Source organism: Protobothrops mucrosquamatus, unplaced genomic scaffold (assembly GCF_001527695.2).
Source record: "Protobothrops mucrosquamatus isolate PMUCROS unplaced genomic scaffold, P.Mucros_1.0 scaffold2188, whole genome shotgun sequence".
In the NCBI taxonomy this organism is placed as follows: Eukaryota; Metazoa; Chordata; class Lepidosauria; order Squamata; family Viperidae; genus Protobothrops; species Protobothrops mucrosquamatus.
Window position 1 is genome coordinate 30,694 of NW_015388281.1, and position 25,688 is coordinate 56,381.

Sequence of the window (25,688 nt, forward strand, 5' to 3'; positions counted from 1 at the left end):
GTGCTTTATTTGAATGACTTCATGCTGCAGTCTTGTTCGCTATCTTAGAAGTCACAGTGAAATGATAAGATCACACATAGGAAGCATTTTGATCTTTTAAAATGGTTACTCCAATGCTAAGTGTTCATTATTGTTCAGCCACTTTTAAAATAAGAACTTATTCAAAGTTGGGATACAATGGCAAATAGATAGATAGATAGATAGATAGATAGATAGATAGATAGATAGATAGATAGATAGATAGATAGATAGATAGATAGATAGATAGATAGATAGATAGATAGAAAGATAGATAGATAGATAGATAGATAGATAGATAGATAGACAGATAGACAGACAGATAGACAGATAGACAGATAGACAGAGAGATAGATATAGATATAGATATAGATAGATAGATAGATAGATAGATAGATAGATAGATAGATAGATAGATAGATAGATAGATAGATAGATAGACAGACAGATAGATAGATAGATAAAAATGGATATAGATATGTAGACATAAATACAGATCTATAAATATAGATATAATAGATATAGATAGGGAGGGAGGTAGATGGATAGGTAGACAGGTAGATAGATATAGATATAAACATTTGGGTAATCTAACAAGGAAAATCCATTTGATTATTCTTCATGTTTACTCAGCATGTTATCTGAAGTTCTGGAAGATCCTTGTCCTTCGGTATGAAGATCCCGTTGACCACCCGTGGACCTATAATTCCAAATTAATTTATAATCCTGCTGTATTCCTATAATGTTAGGTTGATGATGGCATGTTTTAAAAAACTAATTTCTCTTCCTGATAATTCTTATTGCAGCAGGGTTTTTTAAAGTCACACATGGACCATTTTATTTGTTCTCCTTTACAGGGAGCTTGCCGGCATGACCCATGTAGGAACTAAGCTGATTACTCTTCACTATTCAAACTGTGATATTATGAAAAATAAAAGTTCATTGTACCCAGTTTAGCCTTGGACAGCCTTTTTCCTTTTATTGCCTTTCCCTGTTCCTGCCATTCTGAGACAAAAGGAAAAAGACCAAGGAACGGTTGCAGGATTTGGGTTTGGCTACTCTAGAGAAAAGAAGAACTAGGGGTGACATGATAGCAGTATTCCAATATTTGAGGGGCTGCCACAAATAAGAGGATATCAAATTGTTCTCCAAAGCACCAGAGGGCAGGACAAGAAACAATGGTTGGAAACTAATCAAAGAGAGAAGCAACCTGGAATTAAGGGGAAATTTCCTAATAGTGAGGACAATTAACCAGTGGAACAGCTTGCCTTAAGAAATCGTGGGAGCTTCATCACTGGAGGTTTTTAAGAAGAGACTGGACAGGCTCTTATCTGAAATGATAGGTGTTATGTACTGAGCTTAATTGATAGCAGGTGCAGGGAGCTGCACCCGAACAATCAGCAGACCACGTGGTCTGCCCGGGGAGACTTGCTGTCTGCAAGGAATAACTAAAGCAGGCAATTCAAGCGGGAAAAGCGGTTGCAATGATTGGCTGGCGACGCCCCAGAGAGATTGTATAAAAGGGGGTGAAGCCATTTTGTTGTTGTTCTGTTTTACTCAAATAAAGACTTATCTGTTAACACCCTCTGACTATTCAATGCCTACCAACGCAAAGAACAAAACAGTAGGGCAGTGGTGGCGAACCTATAGCACGGGTGCCAGAGGTGGCACTCAGAGCCCTCTCTGTGGGCACATGCCATTGCCCCAGTCCTTCAGATGGGTGTTATAAAACTTTTTCGCTTTAGGCCTCCGCCACCATGTGCAAAAAATTAAAAGTTCAGTCAATTTCAACTTCTTGCGGGAAAAAAAAAGGTCTTGCAAAGTTGGAATTGATTGATTGAACTTTTTAGTCCCACCCAGTCTGCCGTTACCACCGCAGCCACGCCCACCCAATGGGCCATACCTAAGCAATGGGCCACACCCATCCGGCACTCGACAATGCATAAGTGGGTTTTGGATTGCAGTTTGGGCACTCAGTCTCTAAAAGGTTCGCCATCACTGCAGTAGAGTCTCCTGCTTGAGCAGGGGGCTGGACTAGAAGACCTCCAAGGTTCCTTCCAGCTCTATTCTATTCTATTCTATTCTATTCTATTCTATTCTATTCTATTCTATTCTATTCTATTCTATTCTATTCTATTCTAAATTCACCTTGCAATTATACTGTCCACTTTGCAGCTGGCATCCTGTAAATCAAAGTCTAATGCTAAGAAGAGACAAGCTGGCAGGAATCACTACATTATTTCCATATTAAATCCAGGGTTGGTAATAAATAAATAAAGCACCAGTCTTTCTCAAAGCCATTTCCTTTAAGTAGATTAGATTCCCCATAATTCTTTGCACAACATGAATCTAAAGCCCCGGTCTGCAACATCTCGGTTGTGACTCTACATTTCCAAGTACAGATTTGCTGTGGGGGAGAATGTTCCCATCATTTCTTTTGGCTTTGAAAACATAACAGTTCTTAGCTCCCAGTCTACTTCTTATCATTAGCAGAATTGTTATGTTCCTGAACTGCCAGCAAGTGAAACATAGACCCGGCCCTTAGGGATTTATTTCACTTAAGACAGAGAAGGCAAAACCCCCATTCCATTGCTTTAAATTGGCCTTCATTTTAGACAGCATTTTGGTTGAATTCCTTGAAAACTTATACTGCACTAGGAATGACAGCTTTGCTCAATGTAGAAATGATTACTATGAACATTGCCAAAACCTCCCTGAGAATGGAAGAAAAGCTAGGTGTCTCTCAAATAAGAGCAATGGAGACCACAGAAAAGACTGCGATCAAAATGTTCTAGATTGATACGAAGCGTCAATGGAGATTCACAATCATCCAGGTCATGGTTATCTCAGAGGCGCTTTTTCCAAAAGACAACTGGACTTTCTTGTTTGTTTGTTTGAAAATATTTCGCTTCTCATCCATGAAGCTGAAGAAGCTTCTTGGATGAGAAGCAAAACGTTTTCAAAGAAAAAACCAAGAAAGTCCAAAGTTGCCTTTTGGAACAAGCACCTCTGAGATATTGATATGAAGCTCACACAAGTGGTGATCCTTCCCGATGAATGCAACAAAATTGTTAGCTGGGTATGTAGCAGTCCATGGGAATTCCATCAAAATGGAATTGCAAAAGAGGAAGAGGGATTAATCCCACCTGACAATTGGCAATTTATATCTCATGGTCTACGGTTGGCTGGATAAAGTACACCAAGAATAATACTTGGAACAAAATGCAAACGTGGAAAAATGGATGCTGCCATTTTTAGCCAGAATGCCATTTTGAGTTTAAAAATGGTTCCCCATCCTTGGGTTTAAACAGGATGCCTCTTGTACCATCTTTCTACTCCCTTTATGGGGACCTTTGTCATCCTGATAGAGTTATGTAACTGAGAAGACATTTCTCACCGTGTTGGATAATTCCATGCTCCAGAAGTCTGCGACCGAGTTGTTCAGCCTCCGCTCTCGTGGCAGCCTCCCCTTCCTGGATCAACCAGTCAATCAGTTGAGAGGCCATGAAAGTACGCTCATATTTTGCTCCTTCTTCTTCTCTGGCTTGTAAAATTACATTCTCAGTATTCATAAGCCTACAAGGAAAGTAGAGAATGGAAAAGGAAAGAGTCAATGCACACATAAGTACATCACACAGGTAGCTCTTGACTTACAGCTGGTCATCACTTTAGAAAGAGTACAGAGACTTTAGAAAGAGTACAGAGAAGAGCAACAAAGATGATTAGGGGACTGGAGGCTAAAGCATATAAGGAACGGTTGCTGGAACTGAGTATGTCTAGTTTAACGAAGAGAAGGAGGAGGGGGACATGATAGCAGTGTTCCAATATCTCAGGGGCTGCCACAAAGAAGAGGGAGTCAAGCTATTTTCCAAAGCGCCTCGAGGCAGGACGAGAAGCAATGGATGGAAACTAATCAAGGAGAGAAGCAACCTAGAACTAAGGAGAAACTTCCTGACAGTGAGAACAATTAACCAGTGGAACAACCTGCCTCCAGAAGCTGTGAATGCTCCAACACTGGAAGTTTTTAAGAAGAGACTGGACAGCCATTTGTCCAAAATGGTATAGGGTTTCCTGCCTGAGCAGGGGGTTGGACTAGATGACCTTCAAGGTCCCTTCCAACTTTACTATTATTATTATTATTATTATTATTACAGCTCGGAATGGGTGTTTTAAGTTCTGTAAAGCACTTCTGGACATTGTAAAACGTCATGCCAACCCCCTTGTCACATGACCACACTTCAAACGCTTGGCAACTGACCAGATGCAGCATCCCAAGGTCATGTGACCACGATTTGCGATTTTTTTGCCAGTTTTCCCACATTCTTGCAAAAACCGCTCATTTAATAATAATAATAATAACAATAACAATAACAAAACAACAACAATAATGTTAATGATGATGATGATGATGTTAATGATAATAAAGTTGGAAGGGACCTTGGAGGTCATCTAGTCCAACCCCCTGCTCAGAAGAATCGGTTCACATAGAAACCACACCGTTTGCTTAATGATCGTGGTGGTTTTTTTAACGGTTGCTGTGAAAAATGTTGGGAAAACGTTCAAATAGGGGTGCCTCGACTTACAATCACAAGGACTTACAACCGGATTTCCAGTCCCAATTGTGATCATAAGTCAAGGGCTACCTACAGTATATTGCAGAAATTCATTCATAAGGTTCCAATTTCTGAATGAATGAATGAATGACCCAAGCAATTGCTTTGATCTAATAAAGCAGATGATCCCATGTTTAGCTTGCTGCTTATCAAGCTGATTTTACACATGGTTGAAGCAAGTGTCATCTGTTCCATTCTCTTATGCCAATCAAACTCAGAAAACTAAAGCAGAAACCACTTTGGACTTTGTGGTTGAGGTGGAAAAAAAATGAAACTTTGAATTTAGGTTTTACCGATTAGATAGGTTTGTTGTTATAGAAATGGCTGGTTTATACTATTATGTAAAAGTAAAAAGTTGAGGTTTGATGTTATTATCTTATTCTACTGCACCAAAGTGAGTCGTAAGTCAACGCCTTTTCTTTCTTTCCCCCCTTTTTCCTATCCTTTTCTCTTCCCTTTTCTCTCCACTATCTTTCCTATTCTTTTCTTTTTGTATTTTATATTATAAATTAATTAAAAAAAACTAAAGCAGAAAAGTCAAGATACGTTAATTTCATAGATTAAAGCCACAATTATGCCTCTGTTTTTCATAGTTCCGTGGTGGCGAACCTGTGGCACGCAGAGCCCTCTCTGTGGGCACGCGCGCCGTCGCCCCAGTCCTAGGCCTTCAGCTGGGTTTTATAAAACCTTTTCATTTTAGACCTCCGCCGCCGTGTGCAAAAAAAAAAGGTTCAATCAATCAATCAATTTCAACTTCTCGCTGGAAAAAAAAAGATCTCGCAAAGTTGGAATTGATTGATTGAACTTTTTATTCCCACCCAGTCTGTTGTTACCACTGCAGCCACGCCCACCCTATTGGCCACGCCCACCAAATTGGCCATGCCCACCCAATGGGCCACGCCCACCCAGCACCTGATGATACATAAGTGGGTTTTGGGTTGCAGTTTGGGCACTCGGTCTCTAAAAGGTTCGCCATCACTGCCATGGTCTGTAGGTCAGGTTATAATTCAAACAATCCATTTGCCTCTTCCCCAAACGGATATCCTCCAAATGTATAGAAACTACAATTTCTAAAAGTTACAGTTAGTGTTAGACCCTAGCCATTCTGGTTGGAAGCTCTGGAACTTGCAGTCCAAATACATCTGGGAAACATCACGTTTAGGACAGTTCATGCACAATTTTTAATTTGGTGAAGGTTCAATCCATTGTGGAGTTTAGATAGGGGGTCTCAGTATTTTGTGCTGCTCCTCTTTCATTTCTTCTTCACCCTTTTTTTTAAAAAACAAGTTTTATTAATTTTCTAATTTTACAAAGCTCCAAGTGTTAGGGAAGCAACATGGTGATTGGGTGGTCCATAATCAAATAACAAGCTCTTTCATGCATATGTCAGGTAACATCATCAACAATTTCCTCTCTATTTCCCTTAGTTATTGTATCACATTCAAATTAATACATTGCTAATTATAACTCAGTAAGTTAAAATAATATTTTGTCTTATACGCCTTCATATCCTGTTTTGAATTTCAGTTAATTTTAGTTACAGTATTCCAGTTAACTTAATATCTATAGTCTTTAGATTTCGGGTGACCCAAAGTTCCCTTAGTTCATTACAAAATAATTGTCATATCTAAAATACATTTATTATTTACTCAGATAGCTTCTTACTTTATTTCACAAACATATTCTATTTCTCATCCTAATACCTCATCCCTTACTAATAAGATAACCTTTATCATCTCAATCTTATCATTAGCAGAACCTTTAATGGGAGTTATTAGCCTGCAAGCCCCTGGTACCATCGTAATCCTCCCACTTAACCATTTTTTCACATTTCTTTTGTAGTATAGGTTGTCCTTGACTTAAGACAATGGTTTGAAGTTATGACAACCTCTGTAAAAGTGATTCACATCCCATCTGTATAATAATGGCCGTTGTACCATTCCCACAGTCATGTGATTGCAATGCAGGCACTTGGCAACTGGCTTACAATGGTTGCAACATCTTGTAGTCACATGACTGTGACTTGTGATTTTCCCAGCCAGCTTCCAACAAGCCAAGTCAATTGAGGAAGCTGGATTTGCTTAGTGACTGAATGGCTCACTTAACATCTATGTGATTTATTTAACGACTGTGATGATTCGCTTAACAACTGCAGTAAAAAATGGTTACAAAATCGGTTCTGACTCGCTTAATGATTGCATTGCTTAGCAACTGAAATTCCAGGCCCAGCTTAAGGCCATAAAGTTGAGGACTACCCATAATGAACAGTTAACAGATGTGCTGTCAAGGTTGAATTGCTACGATGCCTGCTAACTTCTATTGCTACTCAACTTGCCATAGAAACAAGGGGGAGGGATAGAAAGTGTTGGAAAGAAATGGGATTCTAAGAAGCTGTCCACGGTCAGTGAGAACCAAGGTCACAAAAACAGTTGTCTGATGGAGAAGTGGACCGTTCTCATAACAAAGCAAAGAAGTATGATTGGACAATGTGAACACTTGGTGGGTGGGAGTTATGCAAAGCTATTGTTAACTAACCAGACTTTTGTGCAGGAAAACCAGAGCTGGTTTTGCTCCTTCAGTTCCAAGATGTGTATTCAATAAAGTTTCTCTTTTATAGCACTTCAAAGCCTTGAAGATTCCTTGATTCTGAATTCAGTATTCGGATGGTTGACATGTGCCTCATATATTCGCATAATGAACAAATTGCCACAAATGGAACAATTGTTCTTATAACTATGCCAAACCTTTAAATTGGTCAGGATACAATAATGTTTCTGACAACATTTCCATCAATATCTATATTAAGGAGGAGGTGAAGTCACCAAATCATCAAAAATATTCACAGTTGTTTTCTACTTATTTTTTTTTTAATAGAAGAATTTAGCCCCAGATCATTCACTTGGTACAGGTTAACATTGTGGAGATAATCTTTGTTTTTATGTTTTTCTTCTTCCAAAGCCATTAATCAAACCAGATGCCAAAAACCCATCGCCTTAAGTCCAAGGCCAAATCAAATGTAAAATCCATTAGCTAATGGTTTCAAAACAACTGTTGCATGAGAATTAGAAACTCTGCTTCTGCAGACACTAAGTCAAATGGTTGTCCAATCTCTTACACACACTTTCTCTAAGTGAGACATTTGTATTAATTGTTCTTCGACGTGGAATGCCAGGAGACAGTACTGTATTAAATTAAATATTAATATAAGCAGGCCACATAGAAACAAAAGTATTAAATGGCTGAACTTGGGGAAGCTTACCAAAAACAAAATGTTTGTGACATGCTGTTTTCAGAGAACTATATTTTGAGGCGAGTAAAAGTAAAGTTCCCTTTGAAATGAGCTGAATTCTTAAAAACTACATGGACTACATGTTGTTTTCTTGATAAAAATACAGAACTTTGACATTGCCTTCTTCTAGAATGAAACTAGAATAAAACTATAACGCTCCTGAACAGTAATGAGTTTAGCTGCACATAATAGTAACCACATATTTGAAAGAAAAAAAGTATAGCATTCATCCTTTATCTGCTTACATGTACAGTATATAAAATGCAGTAGTTTGCATTTAAAAAAAAGCTACAGAATTTTGATTGGATGTTCATTCCAGACTAAGAACGGAATGTTCTCAATAAAAAAATGTAAAATTGAAAAGGTACACATATCAATGCTTGCGATAGAAAATTGCTAGCTTTAATGCCTTTTGAATAGAAACAGCAGGATATTGGCTTATAGCTAGTCCAGCAAATGGTATATCAAACATGAGCTTGGAGGTTTTTGAAAGTTCAGAAATTGTTGTTCTTAGGATCAAATCCCATCATTTTTTCTAGTAAAAATAAATGTATTTTTTCCAGTAAAAATAAGTATAATTTTCTTCTTGGAAATGTTTCTTATTCAGACTGTGTGATGTACTGGGGAGGATTCCTTATATATAGCCCATTAGGAACTATTTCAAAGGGCACACACACATAAGAACATGATTTTTCTTTGACTGAGGATATATTGAGCAAAGTGAAGATTTTTGGGGGGGGTTGATTAATTCATTTCCAAATGGTGAATATATGGCATAATATAGAGAACTTTTTTTACATGAAAGTCCAACCATATTCATGGTAGGAAGCATGTAGTCCTTCCTACTAATTCTAGGAATGGAAGGTTATTGAGCTAGGGATGATACTTTTTGGATAGGTATGTACAAAACATCTGGGAGTTGAATTTAGGTGGTTTTTTTCTTGAGGAGCCAGGATTTTTGACTTTTTTCTTGGAATTGGAAATTATGTGGTGGAATGTGGTCTGGATTCCCAAGAAGGAGGAGCTGAATTCCAGAGGACCAAGAGACAGCGAAGTTTAGACAGTTTAGCTGGGAGAAAGAGTTAAAATGGCTCCTCCTTAGAGATTCTCAGAGTATATCTTTAATGATGCAAGTAAATGTGTTAGTTTGGCAAGATTTCTGTATATAGGCAGGAAACAATAAAGGAAACTGCTTAGACATCAATGGGTGTCTTTTTTGGTTGGAGGGGGGGGTCTGACAATTGTGAGGGGAATTGGAAAAAGCAGGGAAATTGTTATTTTTTTAAAAAAAAACTATTGCAGGATTTGCAGTGCAGTTTTGTACCTTTTCCAGTTCAAAATTTTCACCAGGAGGGTCTCTTGGATGTCAGGGCCAAAGACAGCCTATTACTGATCCACATGAACTTCATGGTGACTCTCCTTCTCCTTCTCAATTAGCAAAGGGCAAGCAGAATTCTTATCATAACTACCCTTAATCGTTCTCTGGGAGGAATTAACCTTATGTCACAAAGGTAATACCAATAGTAATAGGCGCCTTGGTGCAGCCTCAAAACAACTGGAGTGCCATTCGTACAACATTGGCATTGACAAATTCGCCATTAATCAATTGCAAAAGGCAGCTTTACTTGAAACAGCTTACATCCTCTAACACAGGGCTCTCCAACCTGTGGGCCGTAGCCCACTGCTGGGCCGTGGCCTGTTCACCACGGGCCGTGTAAGTGGCTGGCCATTGAGCTTGCATATGTGCACACACTCACCCATTTATGCTAGTGCCACCATGAGCACCGCCATGAGCATCACACAGGGGCTAGCAGCCCCGTTTGTGTCACATGGGCTTTAGCGCCGCCCCAAGCGTCATGCTGGTACTAGTGGCCCGTTTGTGGCACACATGCGCTCACAGCCCTGTTTGTGTGTGCGCATGCACGTGTAAAGGTGTCTGCCCCTCCGTTTCCCTCCTGGCCGCCAACCCAGAAAGGTTGGGGACCGCTGCTCTAACACCATCTAACGTCAACGTCTACCTATTTCAGGTCCTTGAGAAGCACTTGATAGGTGGATAAAATGCCAAATCCAATCTGAACATCTGGCAAACTGTGTAACCAACCATAATAAAATAAGGTAATAAATATGGGATACAAATAAATAAAAAATAATTTTTAGGGGAAATACATTCACATGCACACACTTGTCAAAAGAATACCTCATCCACACCTGTCTTTTATTCACAGAGGAATAAATTCAAGGATATCAACACGAGAACAATTTTCATTATCGTTATTATCATCATCTTTTGTTATTGGGCTGTGCCATGGTAACAGGAATTACCAAATACAACGCAACTAGAGGATGTGTTGTTCAGATACAAGCCCAGCAGGCAAATCAGTTTCATAATTAAAATTAAAATTACTAGTTGATGTGCCTGTAATATTCATAGTGTTGTGGAACTGGAATTGTGAAAGGAATAAAAGGTGCCAACTAGAAGCAATATTCAACAGATGATTCACTACCTTTTTTCTTCATTGGCATCACTATAAACTTCCTTTCTGGTACAAGAAAAGATTTTGGAATGGAAAATTGATTCTGTGGTTGCTGGAGAAAAGACCCAGTTTCTTCCTTCAGTTTTCCTGTAATTCATTCTGATTTTAAATTTATATGCTTTTTAGTTACTGTAAATAAACCAAACATAGAGACAACAATGCGTTACAAAAGTTGTTGAGATCATGGCTGCTGGGTGTAGATTGTCTGATCTGATTCCCAATTAATTAGCAAGATTTATTAAAATGTGACATCATTAGTTGTATTGCCTAACTGCAGAGAGAAATACAAACAGCGGAAATATATATTGCTTTTTCTGAAAGATGAGACAAGCATTTCCGGTAAGGTAGAACCTTCTGCTGGGATCAAAACTGATAAATTTGGTTAAATGTTATGACCAGGGGGACAGGGAACTGAGATTTACTACTTTAAAATTGGGAGAGGTAGCCGCTTAATCAAGGGTGTATAACTATGGCCCCTCTATAACTTGTAGACGTCAATTCCCAGAATTCCTGAGCCAGCATGGCTGGCTCAGGAGTTCTGGAAATTGATGTCCACATGTCATAAAGGGGCCATACTTGCCCACCCTTGCCCTTAATATTGCTTTTATTCAGAACTTGGTTTAATTTGGTTTCAAAATAGACTTTTTCTAGGAAAAAGTTGAGGAGATTTATACAAATAATGCCTATTCCTGATGTAACTGAAAGGGGTAGGCCACACATACAACACAGAGAGAATGTTCAGATATAGAGCAATTTGCTAAACAATTCTAATATGTTGTAAGCTATCAATGGGTCAGAACTGAAGAAGAAAGCAATAATGACATTCGAAAAGTGCTGAATCAGATGTGTGTGTGTGTGTGTGTGTGTGTGTGTGTGTGTGTGTGTGTGTGTGTGTGTGTGCCTTCAAATCAATGTTGACTTCTGGTGACTGCCTGGACATCTTGCCAAGATTTCAGAAGTACTTTGCCATTGCCTCATTTCTAGGGCTGAGAAAGAATGACTGGTCCCAGGTCGCCCAGCTGGCTTAATGTTGAAGATGGGGATTAGAACTCATGGTCTCCAGGTTTTTAGCTGGATGCCTTTACCACTGGAATGGGACAACTGGGTGCAGCCAACTCGCCATGGCCAACTTCCAGTGGGACAACTTGCTGTGGCCAACTCACTCTGGGACAATTCAACAATTCAAGTATTTAAAACAAATAAAAAAACATTTTATTTTTTGTCATTCACATTTCATTTTGTCTCTTTTTGCATCCTTTCTTTAATGATTCTATTCCAGGGGTGTCAAACTGCCAGCCCACGAGCCAGTTGCGTCATAGTGAAACCGCGTCCACCCCATTGCCGGCAATGGAAAAAAAGTCACAATATGTTGCGACATGTCATGTGACGTTGCGAGTTTGACACCCCTGTTCTATTCCATCATTTCTTTGGTATTAATGTAACTCTTGTCCTGCAGCAAGTTGTCCCACAGCGAGTTGTCCTGCAACAAGTTGGCCGTGATGAGTTGGCACACTGAGTTGTCCACTACACCAAACTGGCTCGAATCAGTTATAGAAGGTGAGTAATAATAGCAACTGCAGTGGCACCAGAAACCAAATGCTATAGTTATTAGAAACAAGTACAGATACATCCCCCAAGATCTATGAAGCCTTATCTAGTCATTGCCAGGGAAGGCAACCAGTTTGGGGAGATTCTTGTAACATAGGTGGTAGATAATAAAGTTACTGACTTTAGCTATTCACAACTGGTTCTGGTTGTTTGTGCCTGACAGATCTAGAGATCAATGCTACGTACTCTGTACACATAAGAAAAATCAAACCACATTTTGCCAAATGGTGAGTACAAAACCATCAGCTTTGCTACATTCAATCCCATTTACAGAGAAGCCAAAATAGCACGCCTAGGAAATAATTCTTCCTCAGTTCTTGACAAATAGTAGAAAACAGGAAACGCCAATCTTAGATTTGAAGATTAAATGGTTTGAAAAAGGATGTTTTGAACTGAGATGTTGACTTTAATCCAATTCTTTCACAGAATTTTCTGGAAGTTCAACGACCATCATCTTCATCCTGTTGCAATTCTTCCATGATTTCTGGACACACCTTCTGTTTTTCGAAAATCCGTTATGAAGGGAAAGATTTTAAACTGATGTACAATGTTTAATAGATTGTTAGTTAATGTATTCGGAGACATCTATCGTTCAAAATCATTGGTTAATGAGTTCTGGATCAAGTAAGCTTATTATTAATTCCTATGAGTTAAACAAGCATTTCCATAATATCCATGTGTTTACTTTGAGTTCAGAAATCATGATTCTTGGCTGCGGAATTTGGCTTGTTTTAAAACCACACAGGGAATAACCAACTCCCCCTTTTCATCAAGATACATTAGAAATTGCTATGGTTGGGGTGGACTATATAAAGTCCTGTTTTTTCAAGGAGGTAGGAACAAGACACTTTAAAGTGTCTGTTTATATTCCATCACTGGGGCAAAGAGCATCTTCCAAATCTCCTTTAGGAAAAATTACAAGTTGGAACATCTGACTCAAATCGCTGCCATGAAGCTTCCCAGTTCCCTCTTATTTGTTAAACAATCTCTTCTTTGTGGCTTACAACAGAATAGCGAAAACACAGCAGGCCTTCTCATTTTCTATATCCCTTGCGTTAGGAAAACTAAGAACAAATTGTTTTACTGGCTACTGTAAACAAAAACAGCCACAAGGCATTAAAAAAAACAAAACAAAAGAAAGAACAACTGAAAAGAAACAGAAGAGAAACATATGTCTACCACAGGGCCATTCCTGGAGGTCTCGATAAGATTCCAAAGACAATCGAGCAATCTCAGAACAAAACACAACTTTCTCTTATTTCTTCTGTTCTATTAGCATGCTTTTCAAGCAGGTTTTGCAGATTTTCAAAGTATTAGAAAAATGATTCACAACGTGTTTGATTAACAATACAAGCTTCATTTAAATTCTCTCCGGTCGCCTTTGTCCCGACAGATCTCTCAGTGGTGTTTGATATCATAGTGTCTTCCACTTGGAAGTTTGAGAGTGCCAATCCTAAGTAGTAGCAGATGATTCTCTCTTCGGGTGCAAAGAAAAAATACCTGCTGCGAACTCCACGTAAGCATCAGGAAAGGAATCCGGCCAGTAAACGCTCAGCTCCATCCAGTCGCCCGGACTCTACCCCAAATAGGGACTACAAGATCATAAAAAGGGAGTTATTTGTAGTATCTCTTGAGCTACTTGAAGAGTTAGGGGTCAGAGACACTGTGTTGCAGTGGTTCTACTGCTTCCTGAATGGAGAAGTCAAGACAGAATCAGTTTCCTGAAGTCAGTTTTGGGGGGCCTTCTGAACTCATGATTTCTGTTGGAAAAATCAGGTGGAGGCAATGACAGGGCAGCTTTTACCTTGTTTACGGTGTATTACATGTGTGTGTGTATGTGTGTGCACGCACACATGCATGTACACGCCAACTTCACCCATTTCTGGACCAGAAAGCATTGAAGCATTTATGTCCAAAGGTGCTTTTCAAAAGGCAACTGGACTTTCTTGGGTTTTGCCTTCAAAATGTTCCACTTCTCATCCAAGAAGCTTCTTCGGTTGTGACTGAATGGTGGGGAATGAAAAGATTTATATAAATATATATCATATACCGTAAATCCTTCCATTCCCTACCATTCAGTCAGAACTGAAGAAGCTTCTTGCATGAGAAGCAAAAACGTTTTCAAAGAAAAGGTCCAGTTGTCTTTTGAAAAGCACCTTTGGGACAACCATGACCTGGATGACTGAGAATCTCCATAGACCAGGGGTAGGCAACCTTGGCTCTTTTATGACTCGTGGACTTCAACTCCCAGAATTCCTGAGCCAGCATGGCTGGCTCAGGAATTCTGGGAGTTAAAGTCCACAAGTCATAAAAGAGCCAAGGTTGCCTACCCCTGCCATAGACACTCATGTCTTGGTCATCTTTCAATTAAACTACTGCAATTTGCATTTTGTGAGGCTCTCTGTGGAAGCTGCAACTGGTACAGAATATGGCTGCCTGCTTGATTTTTTTACTGTTTATTTATTGTGTTACTTGTTCAAATGTATCGCTTAAAAAGTTCAGCCTTAATTTATAAAATACACCAATGATTCTCCCTTTCTCACATTGACATTTACCAGTATACACACACATATGGACATTCCCTTTCCTCCTTCCAGTTGCAATAAAAAAGGGAGAAGAAAAAAAAATGGATTGAGAGGTACAATGTAATGGTATGTGGAAATGATCTCGGGAATCAGGAGGAAGAGCCACAGACTGGAGAACTGGCTTGTAAAAATGGTCCTTGACTTACGACCAGTTGCTTAGCAACTGATTTCAGTCCTGTGGACCCTCCAAAAGGTACTTACAACCCAGTTCCAGAATTCCAATGGCTGCTGCCCTCCTGTTCATGTGACCACATTTTGGATGCTCAGCAACCGGCTTGCATTTACAGCGTTTCCTCCCCTGGTGGTCAAGTGACCCCAATTTTTTTGGGGGGGAAAAAGCGCTGTATGATGTTTTTGCCAAAAACCAGCATTTCATTTTGGGCAAAAAACATCCCACAGAGAACAATGACAACAGCCACAGATTCACTTAATTGCCATAGTGATTCACTTAATGAATGCTTCAAAAAAAAAATTGGGTTGGTCATGTGTTGACCTGCTTTACAACCATCATGACTTACGACTGTAATGTGCAAGCTCCCTTGTGGTCGTAAGTTGAGAACTACCTGTAAAACAGGGGTCCTCAACCTTGGCCACTTTAAGACTTGTGGATTTCAACTCCCAGAATTCCTCAGCCAGCAAAGCTGGCTGAGGAATTCTGGGAGTTGAAGTCCACAAGTCTTAAAGTGAGCAAGGTTGAGAACCCCTGCTGTAAAAGGTATCTCAGTCCAGAAAAGAGGAGAGTTGTGTGGGAGTGTTTCAGAAGGGATCCTCCCTAGTTTTTCAAAGAGTAAAAGAAAGTGAGGGGAGAACTGCTTTCAGTCTTGCAAGATTCAATGAATGTAATCTTACAATAAAAATAGAGCTAGAAATTCTGATTGTGTTTCTTGACTACCTGGACTACCTTGTAGGGCTAACAGAGAGCCAGTTTGAACTAGTGGTTAAGGCATCAGTTCAGAAAGCAAGAGGTGGTGAGTTCAAGTCCTGCCCTACCCATGAAAGCCAGCTGGATGACCTTGGGCCAATCACTCTCTCTCAGTCCAAGTCACCTCACAAGGTTATTGTTTTGGGGAAAATAGGAGGAAGGTGTGTTTGCCGCCTTGAGTTATTTGTAAAAATAATAAGGGTGGGATATAAATAATTGGGCAAGGAAAGGAAAGTAAGAGAAACCTTGTTTAGGCATCATAAAAGGATGATGTTCACCAATCACTGACAACAGCCTTTACGGGCTCCTGGTACTTCATCTTTAATGGCACCTCCCACATGCTCTTATCCACATTTAAACAAAAACAGCAACACTTCAATTCCCAAATAATTTTTGGAAGACATTAAAAGCAACTCCTCATCTGTCACCATCTACAATCTCTAGAGCTTCCGTCTCCTTTTTTTCTTAATTTTGACTTTAATTTTGACATGATAATACTGTACCGTTATCTACAACAGATAATCAAAATGCAACCTTTTTTTTCTGTAAGGTGCCCCATAAATAGCGACCTTTGCTTATTCAGATCGGGAGCATTGTCCCAAAGCCTCCTATTTAATTTGTCCAATTACACAATGGTTCACCTTTTGTACTACCCAGATCTAGTAAATGTCAACTCCTAGTAAATGTCAACACCATGTTCCGAGCAAGCTGCAAAGCTTGAGCAAAAATAACATGCCTGTTATTGTGAACAGAGAGTATGATTTACTTCCATTGTTATTTGACCCAAACAATCTAGCATGACATTCAATATTTCCCATGCAACCTTCTGTTCTGAATCTTGATGATACACTGTGGATTTATCTTCCATAACCTTTGCTAGTTTTTAGCATAACATTTCTCTTGGGGAAAAAAACCCAAAGAGCTGGAACAGGATGAAAATCATGCAGTTAAATGAGTAATGTGTATATTAATTCTTTAAAACATTAAAGATGGCACTTAACCCTGTTTTTCCTGTACCAAACCAGCAACTCAGAGTGACTTTATATACAAACTATAAAATAATAAAACATGCCGATAAGCTAAAAAGAATGAAAAAAAAACATGTAAACTTCACAAAACATAAGAAATATAGTGGAAAATATTGGTAGCTCGGGTGATAGATGATGGTGATGGTTTGTTCTCTGAGCTTGTGGTTTAGTTTCCGAACGTTTCGTTTATGAATATGATTTGTGGGATGGCTGAGACAACTACAAAACAGAGGAGATGTTTTGTGACGTTGGTGGTGGTTTGTTCTCCGAGCTTGTGGTTTAGTTTCCGAACGTTTCGTCACCAGGCTAGGTAACATCATCAGCAGAATTTCAGTTGAAGTGTTTTGTTTCAGTTCTCTTCTGCTTTTGTACATCTCATGTGGTCAGTGGGTTGCGTGACCAACTGCTCATGACATGTCCAGGTCATCTGATGGTGAGGTAATCCAGTTGATCATGTGACCCACTGACCATATAAGAACTATAAAAGCTGAAGAGAACGGAAACAAGACACTTCAACCAAAATTCCGCTGATGTTACCTAGCCTGGTGACAAAACATTCGGAAACTAAACAACAAGCTCGGAGAACAAACCCCCACCAACATCACAAAACATCTCCTCTGTTTTGTAGTTGTCTCAGCCAACCCATAAATCATTGCATTATACTGGGATTCCCCCTCTAAAATCAACGGATAAGGACACATGACATTGGATGGCTATGCCCGGCTCAGCTGCTCTACTCTCCCCTCCAGAACTCTGCAGAATACCTTGAGAAATTCAATCTGGGATGTTTGGTAATAAAGTTAGCTCTGTTCCTCACTCTGCTACTTTGCAATCAATCTGAAAGTTAAGGTCAGTGTTAGTATTAGTCTAAATTGATTGCTTTCCTCCCCCCCACACACACACTTTCTGGTTTCAAAAGAAGACTTCTTCTGTTATTCCTCTCTATTCTCACTTTCCCCAGGTCTAATGTCACGGGCAGAGCTTCAACTGGTATTCCATCACTAGAGATTTTTAAGAAGAGATTGGAGAACCATTTGTCTGAAATAGTATAGGGCAGTGGTTCTCAACCTTTTCTTCACCATGGACCCCCTTTAAATATCTTTTGTGGCCACGGACACTGGCCACGGACCACCAAGACGTAATTCATTTTTCAAGCCTTCGTGGACCCCCTGTGACATCACGGACCACCATGGGATTGTGGACCACAGGTTGAGAACCACCAGTATAGGATCTTCTGCTTGAGCAGGGGTCTGGACTAGAAGACCTCCAAGTCCCTTCCAACTGTTGTTCTATTAGTCTGCCAAGCTTTTTGAGATTGGATCTTTTCTACATTGATGTGTTAAGATTATTTCGTAAGCAGTTTTGAGTGTTAGAGAAATGCCTGAACTTGGCAGTAGAAAATAACTGAAGGAGAATACGCCTTAATTTCTTTGGAGAGAAGATCCATATATAAGGTGTTGCCAGTGAGAAAGCACTTTTGTATGCTCACGCTAACCATGGCTCTGAAGGTAACAGTACAAAAGAAACAACATCTGATCTTAAGAGCAGGTGAATTCACACAGGACAGCAATGTTCTAGCATGCAGGTTTGAATCCACTTAGGGTTTTCAAGATGGACAGATTGCTTCCTCGTGATCATGGGATTAACTGAACTACTAGCTGCTGTAGGAAAGGTGGGCCAATTTAAGGTGGCCTGCCCCAGACCCCTGATGGATCCAGAGAGTTTCCAGGGTATATCTGGGGCATTTCCCAATATTCTGGAGAACAATTTTGTAGATATCTGTTTAACCTCTGGATAACGGAAGCAGCTGCTACATAAAATTAACTTTATCTTCTTGTCCACCAATCCAAGGAGATGCCTTCATTCTCTGAGAGGCTCCAGGAAATGAAGTCACTGAACAAACCCGTTGACCAACACTGATGGAAAACAAGAAGCAAGTATAACTAGACCTATGTTCCACTATATTTCATTCCCACTAGTGATCAGACTTGATTTCACTACCTCCACAACTTATTTTTATTGATTGATTTGAGTTGATTTCTACAGCTGCACATCTCAACAAGTAACTCTTAGTCTGCATTCCCTGGCTACTGAGCAATTTACAAGCATTTGTAATGGGGTCAGACTAGAAGATCTCCAAGGTACCTTCCAACTCTGTTACTCTGATGTTTATTTCCTTTACATTGGCTGTGTTTCTGCAAGTATTGGTCCCAATGATTTCCTTTCTGAAAGGGCCCACAATCTTTTGCCTAGATATGTCACAACACCATAACAGAACATCAGAAACAAAGGACAAGGGCGGGAAAGACTAGATATCCTTTTAACCTACTGTGTGTGGAACGTACTTTTCGTATATTCTCTGTCCTCTCATGAAAGCCTTCACTTCGTTGTCAAGTGGGAATGTCCCATCGTCTTTCCTAAAGCGGTAGAAAAGTTTGAGATCCTTGAATTCCTTATGCTCATCACAAACTGAAACATAAAACACAGGAAATCAGGATGAAGCACTCCAGATATTTTTATTTACGTTTTGTGGTTTCATGTTACATTTCCAAACCACAGCACTCATCTCCTCAACGTATCCTGAGCTCTTTCAGAACCCCTAACTAGCATTTCTGGGTAAGAGCTTGAGAACCTTGATTCTTTTCACTTACCATGATGGATAATGCTACGATCCAGTAGCTTCTGCACAAGTTTAATTGCTGTCTCCCTGTCAAAGGCCTCTTTGTGATCAATCAGCCAGTCAATCAATTCTTTGGCAACAAAACAGTTCGGGTAAGTCTTCAGGTGGTGTCTTCGGTCCTTAATAATTTTTTCTTCATGCAGCCTGAGCCTGTGAAACAATTGATATCACACTGAAAATCAACTTTTGTTGATTTGTGTTTACCTTGAAAACCGGAATTTGTCTATACACTGCAAACTGAAAAAGGATGAGTGCACCATTGTATTTTGGGATTTGCATGCAGATTGTCAAATATGTCAATTTCTCATTTTTCCCCATCATACATTCATCCTGAAGGAGATACCAATGGCCAAAAAGGAGTTCCTGCTTCTGAAGCTAATATCATTCAACCTATGAAGGACATCAGGATGAACCTTGGATCTTCATACTTCCTCTCATTAATTAAATCAGAAATAAAAGAGCTAGCGGATCCCAAAGTAACAAATATAGTGGTCCAATTTTAGTCCATGATTCCCCAACACTTTAGGATTGATAGGCACCTCTAGAACTTTAAGACGTTATTATGGGGAACATCAAAAATATCTGCTTTATCTAGTTACAACATGGCTACTGTAATGGCAAGTCAAAAATATGCATTTCACACAAACTAAAGTGGTAAGTTGTGCTACACTGCACATTCTAGCCCTAGGGGAACCCCACCATGAAGATAAAACTTACCTGTACCCTCTTCTCTGGAAAATTAGAGCGATTAAGGTGCTACATTAAAAACTGGGAAGCATTCCAGTTTTCCCTTGAGCATGAAAGCTAGCTGGATAACTTTAAGCCAGCTACTCTCTCTCACCCAAATCCACCTCATGAGGTTGTTGTTTGGAGGAAAATAGAAGGAAGAAACTATATCTGTGGTGCCTTGAAGGCAGGATATAAATCTAACAAATAAATAAAATCTTCAAAGAAAATACTGGGCAGCAGCCACCTGATTGAATGCTTTTTAAAGAGCCAGTTTGGTTATAGTGGTTAAGTAGACTAGAAACCGTGAAACCAAGTTGGCATGAAGCCCGCTAGGTGACCTTATGCCAGTCACTCGCTGTCAGCCCTTGGAATAGGGTAATTGAAAACCACTTCTGAAATCTTGTCAGAGAGGTGGGGAAATGCTTTTGAAAAGGATAGAGGGTGCTTTTTTTATTAAAAGTATTCATTTGTGAAAAAACTTGGGTAGGTAACCTATAGAGAAGCATTCAGAGGATTTTGATGCCTATACGTGCCGTATCAGTCTTAGCATCTTTCTTTGTAGAGTAGACATTCTCATCTTCATTTTGAAAGAACAAAATCAGTAAACCATTGCTTTAATGCAGAGGTCCCCAACCTTTTGGGCATCAGGGACCAGTACCATGCATGGAGAAAGATTTTTCCATGGACCAGAGGGGGTGTGGTTTTGAATACTGCCTGCATTCCGAGGATGAAGCTTTGCTTCTTTGTGCAGCCCACTTGCTGGCATGCCCAGACCGGTGCCAGTCCATGGACCGGGGGTTGGGGACCCCTGCTTTAATGGACTAATAGAAGTGGTGTTAAAGCAGGGCTTTTCAACCTTTTCACCCATTGTACCACTTTTAGGATATGGCAATATCCGAGTACCACCAGTTGCCTAGCAAAGTGTCAAAAACTTGATGACAAAAAAAAAGGAAAAAAGTGATAAAGTACAGGTAGTCCTTGACTTACAACAGTTCGCTTAGTGACTGTTTGAAGTTACAATGGCACTGAAAAAAGTGCCCCCCAAGGCACAGCCAAGCAAGACACCTGCCTGCCCACCTGCCGGTGCTCTTCCTCCTGTCCGAGGTTTTAATTGTTGTGAGCATTTCTGTTGAGGATTGGCAGCGGGGCTGGGGTGGGGGGGTGTTTGGTTTTTATTCCCCCCCCATCTGCTGGGTGGTTGCAGCAGGTTTTGGTCACTTCACATGACCCTGGGACACTGTGACCGTCATAAATATGAATCAGTTGCCAAGCATCTGAATGTAAATCACAAGACCCTGGAGATGCTGCAACATTCCAGCTGATCGGCGCTTCTTCTGGGCTCAGCAGAAGTGCCAGGATCAGCACTGAGCTCCAGCTGGAGCCTGGCGCTGAGCTCCAGCTGGAGCCTGGCGCTGATCCTGGCGCTTCCGCTGAGCCCTGACAACCCTGCAGCTCCAGCCATCTCTCGCTCAGGCTTGTGAGGTGCTGCCACTGGTTCAGCTCATTCCCCTCCCCTGCTACCACTTTTCTAGGATGGTCGCGTCCCACCTGCCAGGTGCCAATGTACCACAGGTGGTACCCGTACCACTGGTTGAAAAGCCCTGTGTTAAAGCAGAGTGGCTGCCACTGAATAAGACTTTCATATGCATATTCTCAATACATGCAGAAGCATAAAGTTGTAAAAACAGATTTTGTCCATTGCATCAAAGTCATTCAAGTTGAAGTCCCACAAAATCAGGGAAAGGAGATGTGTGATTTCACAGGGAAATTCCAGGCATGTTTTCCATTGCTATCTCTTTTTTTTGCAAATAAGACTTTGATTTATGAGTATAGAAAGCAAAAATATTTGCAGATTAATTTTTAATGTTTCCCAAATAGGATCTTGGGAAATTTAGTTTAATTAGTGGCTGAGAACTCTCTGCTAAAAATCTCTTGTTCACTTCCTAGAATTACAGTTCTAGAGCAGTCTGAAGAGATGAAAATTAACTCAGTAGTATAACTACAATCAAGAACTATCAGGCATTTGTAAGTCTAGCAGATGGTGGGATTGGTTCTTGGCCCAACAGGCAATAAAAACATGAGGAGTTAACAAAAGTACTTTTTCACCGCCATGCACGGAAATGAATAAACATGTTCCAATATGTTTATTAATAATAGGTTTGCACGTCAGCTATAGCCAAGAATAATTCTCTCATGGAAGTGCTAACAAGACTGGAATTACAACATTATTTGCAATATCCTGCCACCAAAGGACTTTAATAGCTATATCCAGAGTTAAAAGCAAAGGTTTTCAATGCATAGAGTTTACAAAAATGAGTAAGTATTTCAGACTCAGGAATGGAAATAATCAACAGGAACAGTTTCAGACATTTCAGTATAGTAGTAAATCTAAGTGGAATGTACCACTTGACAGAAATCTGAGAACTTATATACGGTATCTTTCCAGGATTTCTTACTTATGACATATATTTATGAAAGCTGCGCAGGGAAAATTACTTTAAGAAAAATCTGACAGGTCTCTAAGTGGCTTAAATTTTCTCTTGTGGAAACCATCGAACATTTTCAAGGATTAGATCCAAGTCAACTGAGCCTCAATCATAATAGCGCTACATTTTACATAAGGAAAAAGTAATCAAAGGGGTACATGGGAAAACCAGAAACGGCTACAGCATGGTTACATCAGTTAAATCAGCTTAGTAAATTGCAACAACCAGAGATATATTTACCTGGTGCTCGTGGGCACCAACATGTTAGCAAAGATCTCTGTTGATGTTGGCCAAGTCTCCTCCCACTGACTTTATTTTTAAATGCTTCTTTATTGCAAAAAAACTCAAAACCCAATCAAGTTGGCATATTACACATTCTTCATAATATTACATATTATTTGTTGATTGAAATGGTAATCTTTGGAGGAAAATGAACTTCCTTCTTATTTGATCAGAGAGAGCTCAGGTTAAACTTGGACTGGGAGAAAACTTCATCCAACTAGATTGGTGTTTTTCATTGCATTTTATTCTTTGTCTAGACTCTAGAGCTTATTCTAGTTTGTGTTTTTTAAACCTTTTCAAAATATACACAGTATGTGTGTGTATGTGTGTGTGTGTTTTTCAGTACCGTAACTAACTGTATTGAAACAAAACAAAAAAGAAAGTAAGAAAAAGGAAAGGAATCAAAAAAGAAGAAAACGTATAGTTTTGCTTTCCAATTGTCTTTCTATCAAGTAACTATCACCTTATTCTTTCCCCCATCCAATTTGACTGATCCAGATATCTACTGTCGATTTGGATCTGAAATCCAGATATCATCAATTTAATGATTTACTGCAAAAAAGACGGGGGGGGGGGAGTAAATTTCTTCTAAATAGATTGAACTGCTTTTCAAAAACATTTGCTTTCAACAGACAGTAAAGTACGTACGCCTTACACTGAGTCACACTGTGTATCAGACCAGCCAAGTGTTGTCCATCTTGAAGGAGAACAGCTCTCCATACTTCTAGATGGGCAGCTTTCCAACCTTACTTGACAACAGGAATCATTAAACAGACTACAATGGAAGAATACTGTATATGGACTTTTAAAATGTTGCTTGCAGATCCCAGGGAGTGATAAAAATGATGTATAAGTTGAAATTGTTAATAGGGCAAAAGTAATAATTAAAATCCATGACCACTGAATATGTATATATTAGAATATACATCTGAATTACATTTTACTTTTAATTTGTCTTTAAATGAAAATTTTGCTGCTCCTCTTCTTGGAATGACAGTCTATCTCAGTGGTGGTGAACCTATGGCACGTGTGCCAGAGGCGGAATTCAGAGCCCTCTCTGTGGGCACGCATGCTGTCATCCCAGTCCTAGGCCTTCAGTTGGGTTTTATAAAAGCTTTTTGCTTTAGGCCTCCGTTGCCGTGTGCAAAAAAAAAAAAAGGTTCAATCAATCAATCAATTTCAACTTCTCGCGGGGAAAAAAAAGATCTCGCAAAGTTGGAATTGATTGATTGAACTTTTTAGTCCCACCCAGTCTGCCGTTACCACCGCAGCCACGCCCACCCAATGGACCACACCCACCCAATGGGCCACGCCCACCTGGCACCCGATGATACATACGTGAGTTTTGGGTTGCAGTTTGGGCACTCAGTCTCTAAAAGGTTCGCCATCACTGGTCTATCTGAAATACGCACCAATTACCGGTACAAGTAGCTCTCAACCTACAACCATTTATTTACTGACCACTCAAAGGTACAACGGCACTGTAAAAAATGTCTTATGATCATTTTCACTCTTGCAACCATTGCAACATCCCATGGTCACATGATCAAAATCTGGATGTTTGGCAACTGGCTCGTATTTATGACTGTCCTGGGGTCATGTGATCAACTTTTCTGACCTTCTGACCAGCAAATTAATAGGAAAGCCAGATTCACTTACGGTAACAACCATGTTACTAACTTAACAGCTGCAGTGATTCACCACCCAAAAAATAAGACCTGGTGCCTCTTTTGGAGGCAAAAAAAAATTAAGACCCGGTCTTATTTTTGGGGAAACACAGTATATCCTTTTGCCTTTACCAAGGACTAATGGAGATGGGACCACACTACAACCTGTTGGTGGCAGCATCGTGTCAATGACCATGAAAGAACAAGCTTAAGATTGATGGAGAGGCCAAATCATAAAAAGACCCACATTTGGAAACACATCATTTATCTCTCATGTCATCTCACTGACTGATGCTATCAGTATAATAGTATAATTGGTGTAACATAAAATTGAGAAGCATGTCTCTCCATAAACTCCATGCCCTCAAGCAAACAATCCTCTCCGTTTTGGTTCTCTGACTTAACAACTATGACAAGAAAGGTTGTAAAATGGGGCAAAATTCACTTAACGACTATCGCATTTAGCAATGGAAATGTTGGGCTCAATTCTAGGGTCACAAGTCAAAGACCACCTTCATTAACTTAGCCATTAACTATGTAGTTAGAACCTGTAGTTAAGTAGTTAGAACTTTAGCCATTAATAATGGTAGTTATTAATTTCTAAACGTTATTTTCTTCTAAAAAGTTATGCTTATTACTCAGGTTTTACATTGCAGAATAATATACCAAAGGTTACAGCTAACAAGGAGCAGTTGGCCAGAGATGGAAAGCTTGTGGACTTTGGTTTGATCTAAGCAAGGTAATATTGATTTATTATTTTCCAAGCTGGAACAAAAAGCTTGGACATATGAGAGTATTTTTACAGTTACAACTTCTTATTACCAGTGGTTTCTGTCCGTAATTTTAAGCTCTGGTCTTAATAACTTCACAGGCCCTCTTCTTTAGAAAGTAACTGATATCCAAAGGACATACTATGCCTGCTGAATTTAGAAGCTCTCTGTGGAAGGCTTCCCAAGGTAAACCTGATCTAGAGTGAAATTCCCCTGGGGCTTGAAGAACCCGGCTAAGAATTAAACCTTTATTGTATTTCAGGAATGAAGCCATTAGAGAAACTTGACAGTTGTCATACATATTGGGCTGTTTGAGGATGAATTTACATCTCCTCCTAGTTCAAATCCGGTAGCCTCTTTTCCTGCGTTGTCTGCTGCAATGGAAATCTTGTCTTCTATTTCTCGTGCTCAATTGTTACTAACATTTGCCTGATGATATTCTCTGCCTTCTTGCTCTGATTATTTATTCCCAGTAAC

General features: G+C 39.7%; 1 protein-coding gene across 1 annotated transcript in view; it reads right to left on the bottom strand.

Annotated features, from left to right (window-relative positions):
* The window catches only part of DEPTOR (DEP domain containing MTOR interacting protein), a gene marked incomplete at its 3' end in the record, with an annotated part of 58,551 nt that overhangs the window by 14,362 nt on the left and 18,501 nt on the right, over window positions 1-25,688 (bottom strand). Inside the window, exons 2-4 of the mRNA XM_015824298.1 lie at window positions 19,249-19,427; window positions 18,943-19,066; window positions 3,416-3,594 (exon numbers count right to left, since the gene is read on the bottom strand). Of these exons, the coding sequence (XP_015679784.1) occupies window positions 3,416-3,594; window positions 18,943-19,066; window positions 19,249-19,427 (482 nt within the window). The remainder of the gene's footprint in view (window positions 1-3,415; window positions 3,595-18,942; window positions 19,067-19,248; window positions 19,428-25,688) is intronic.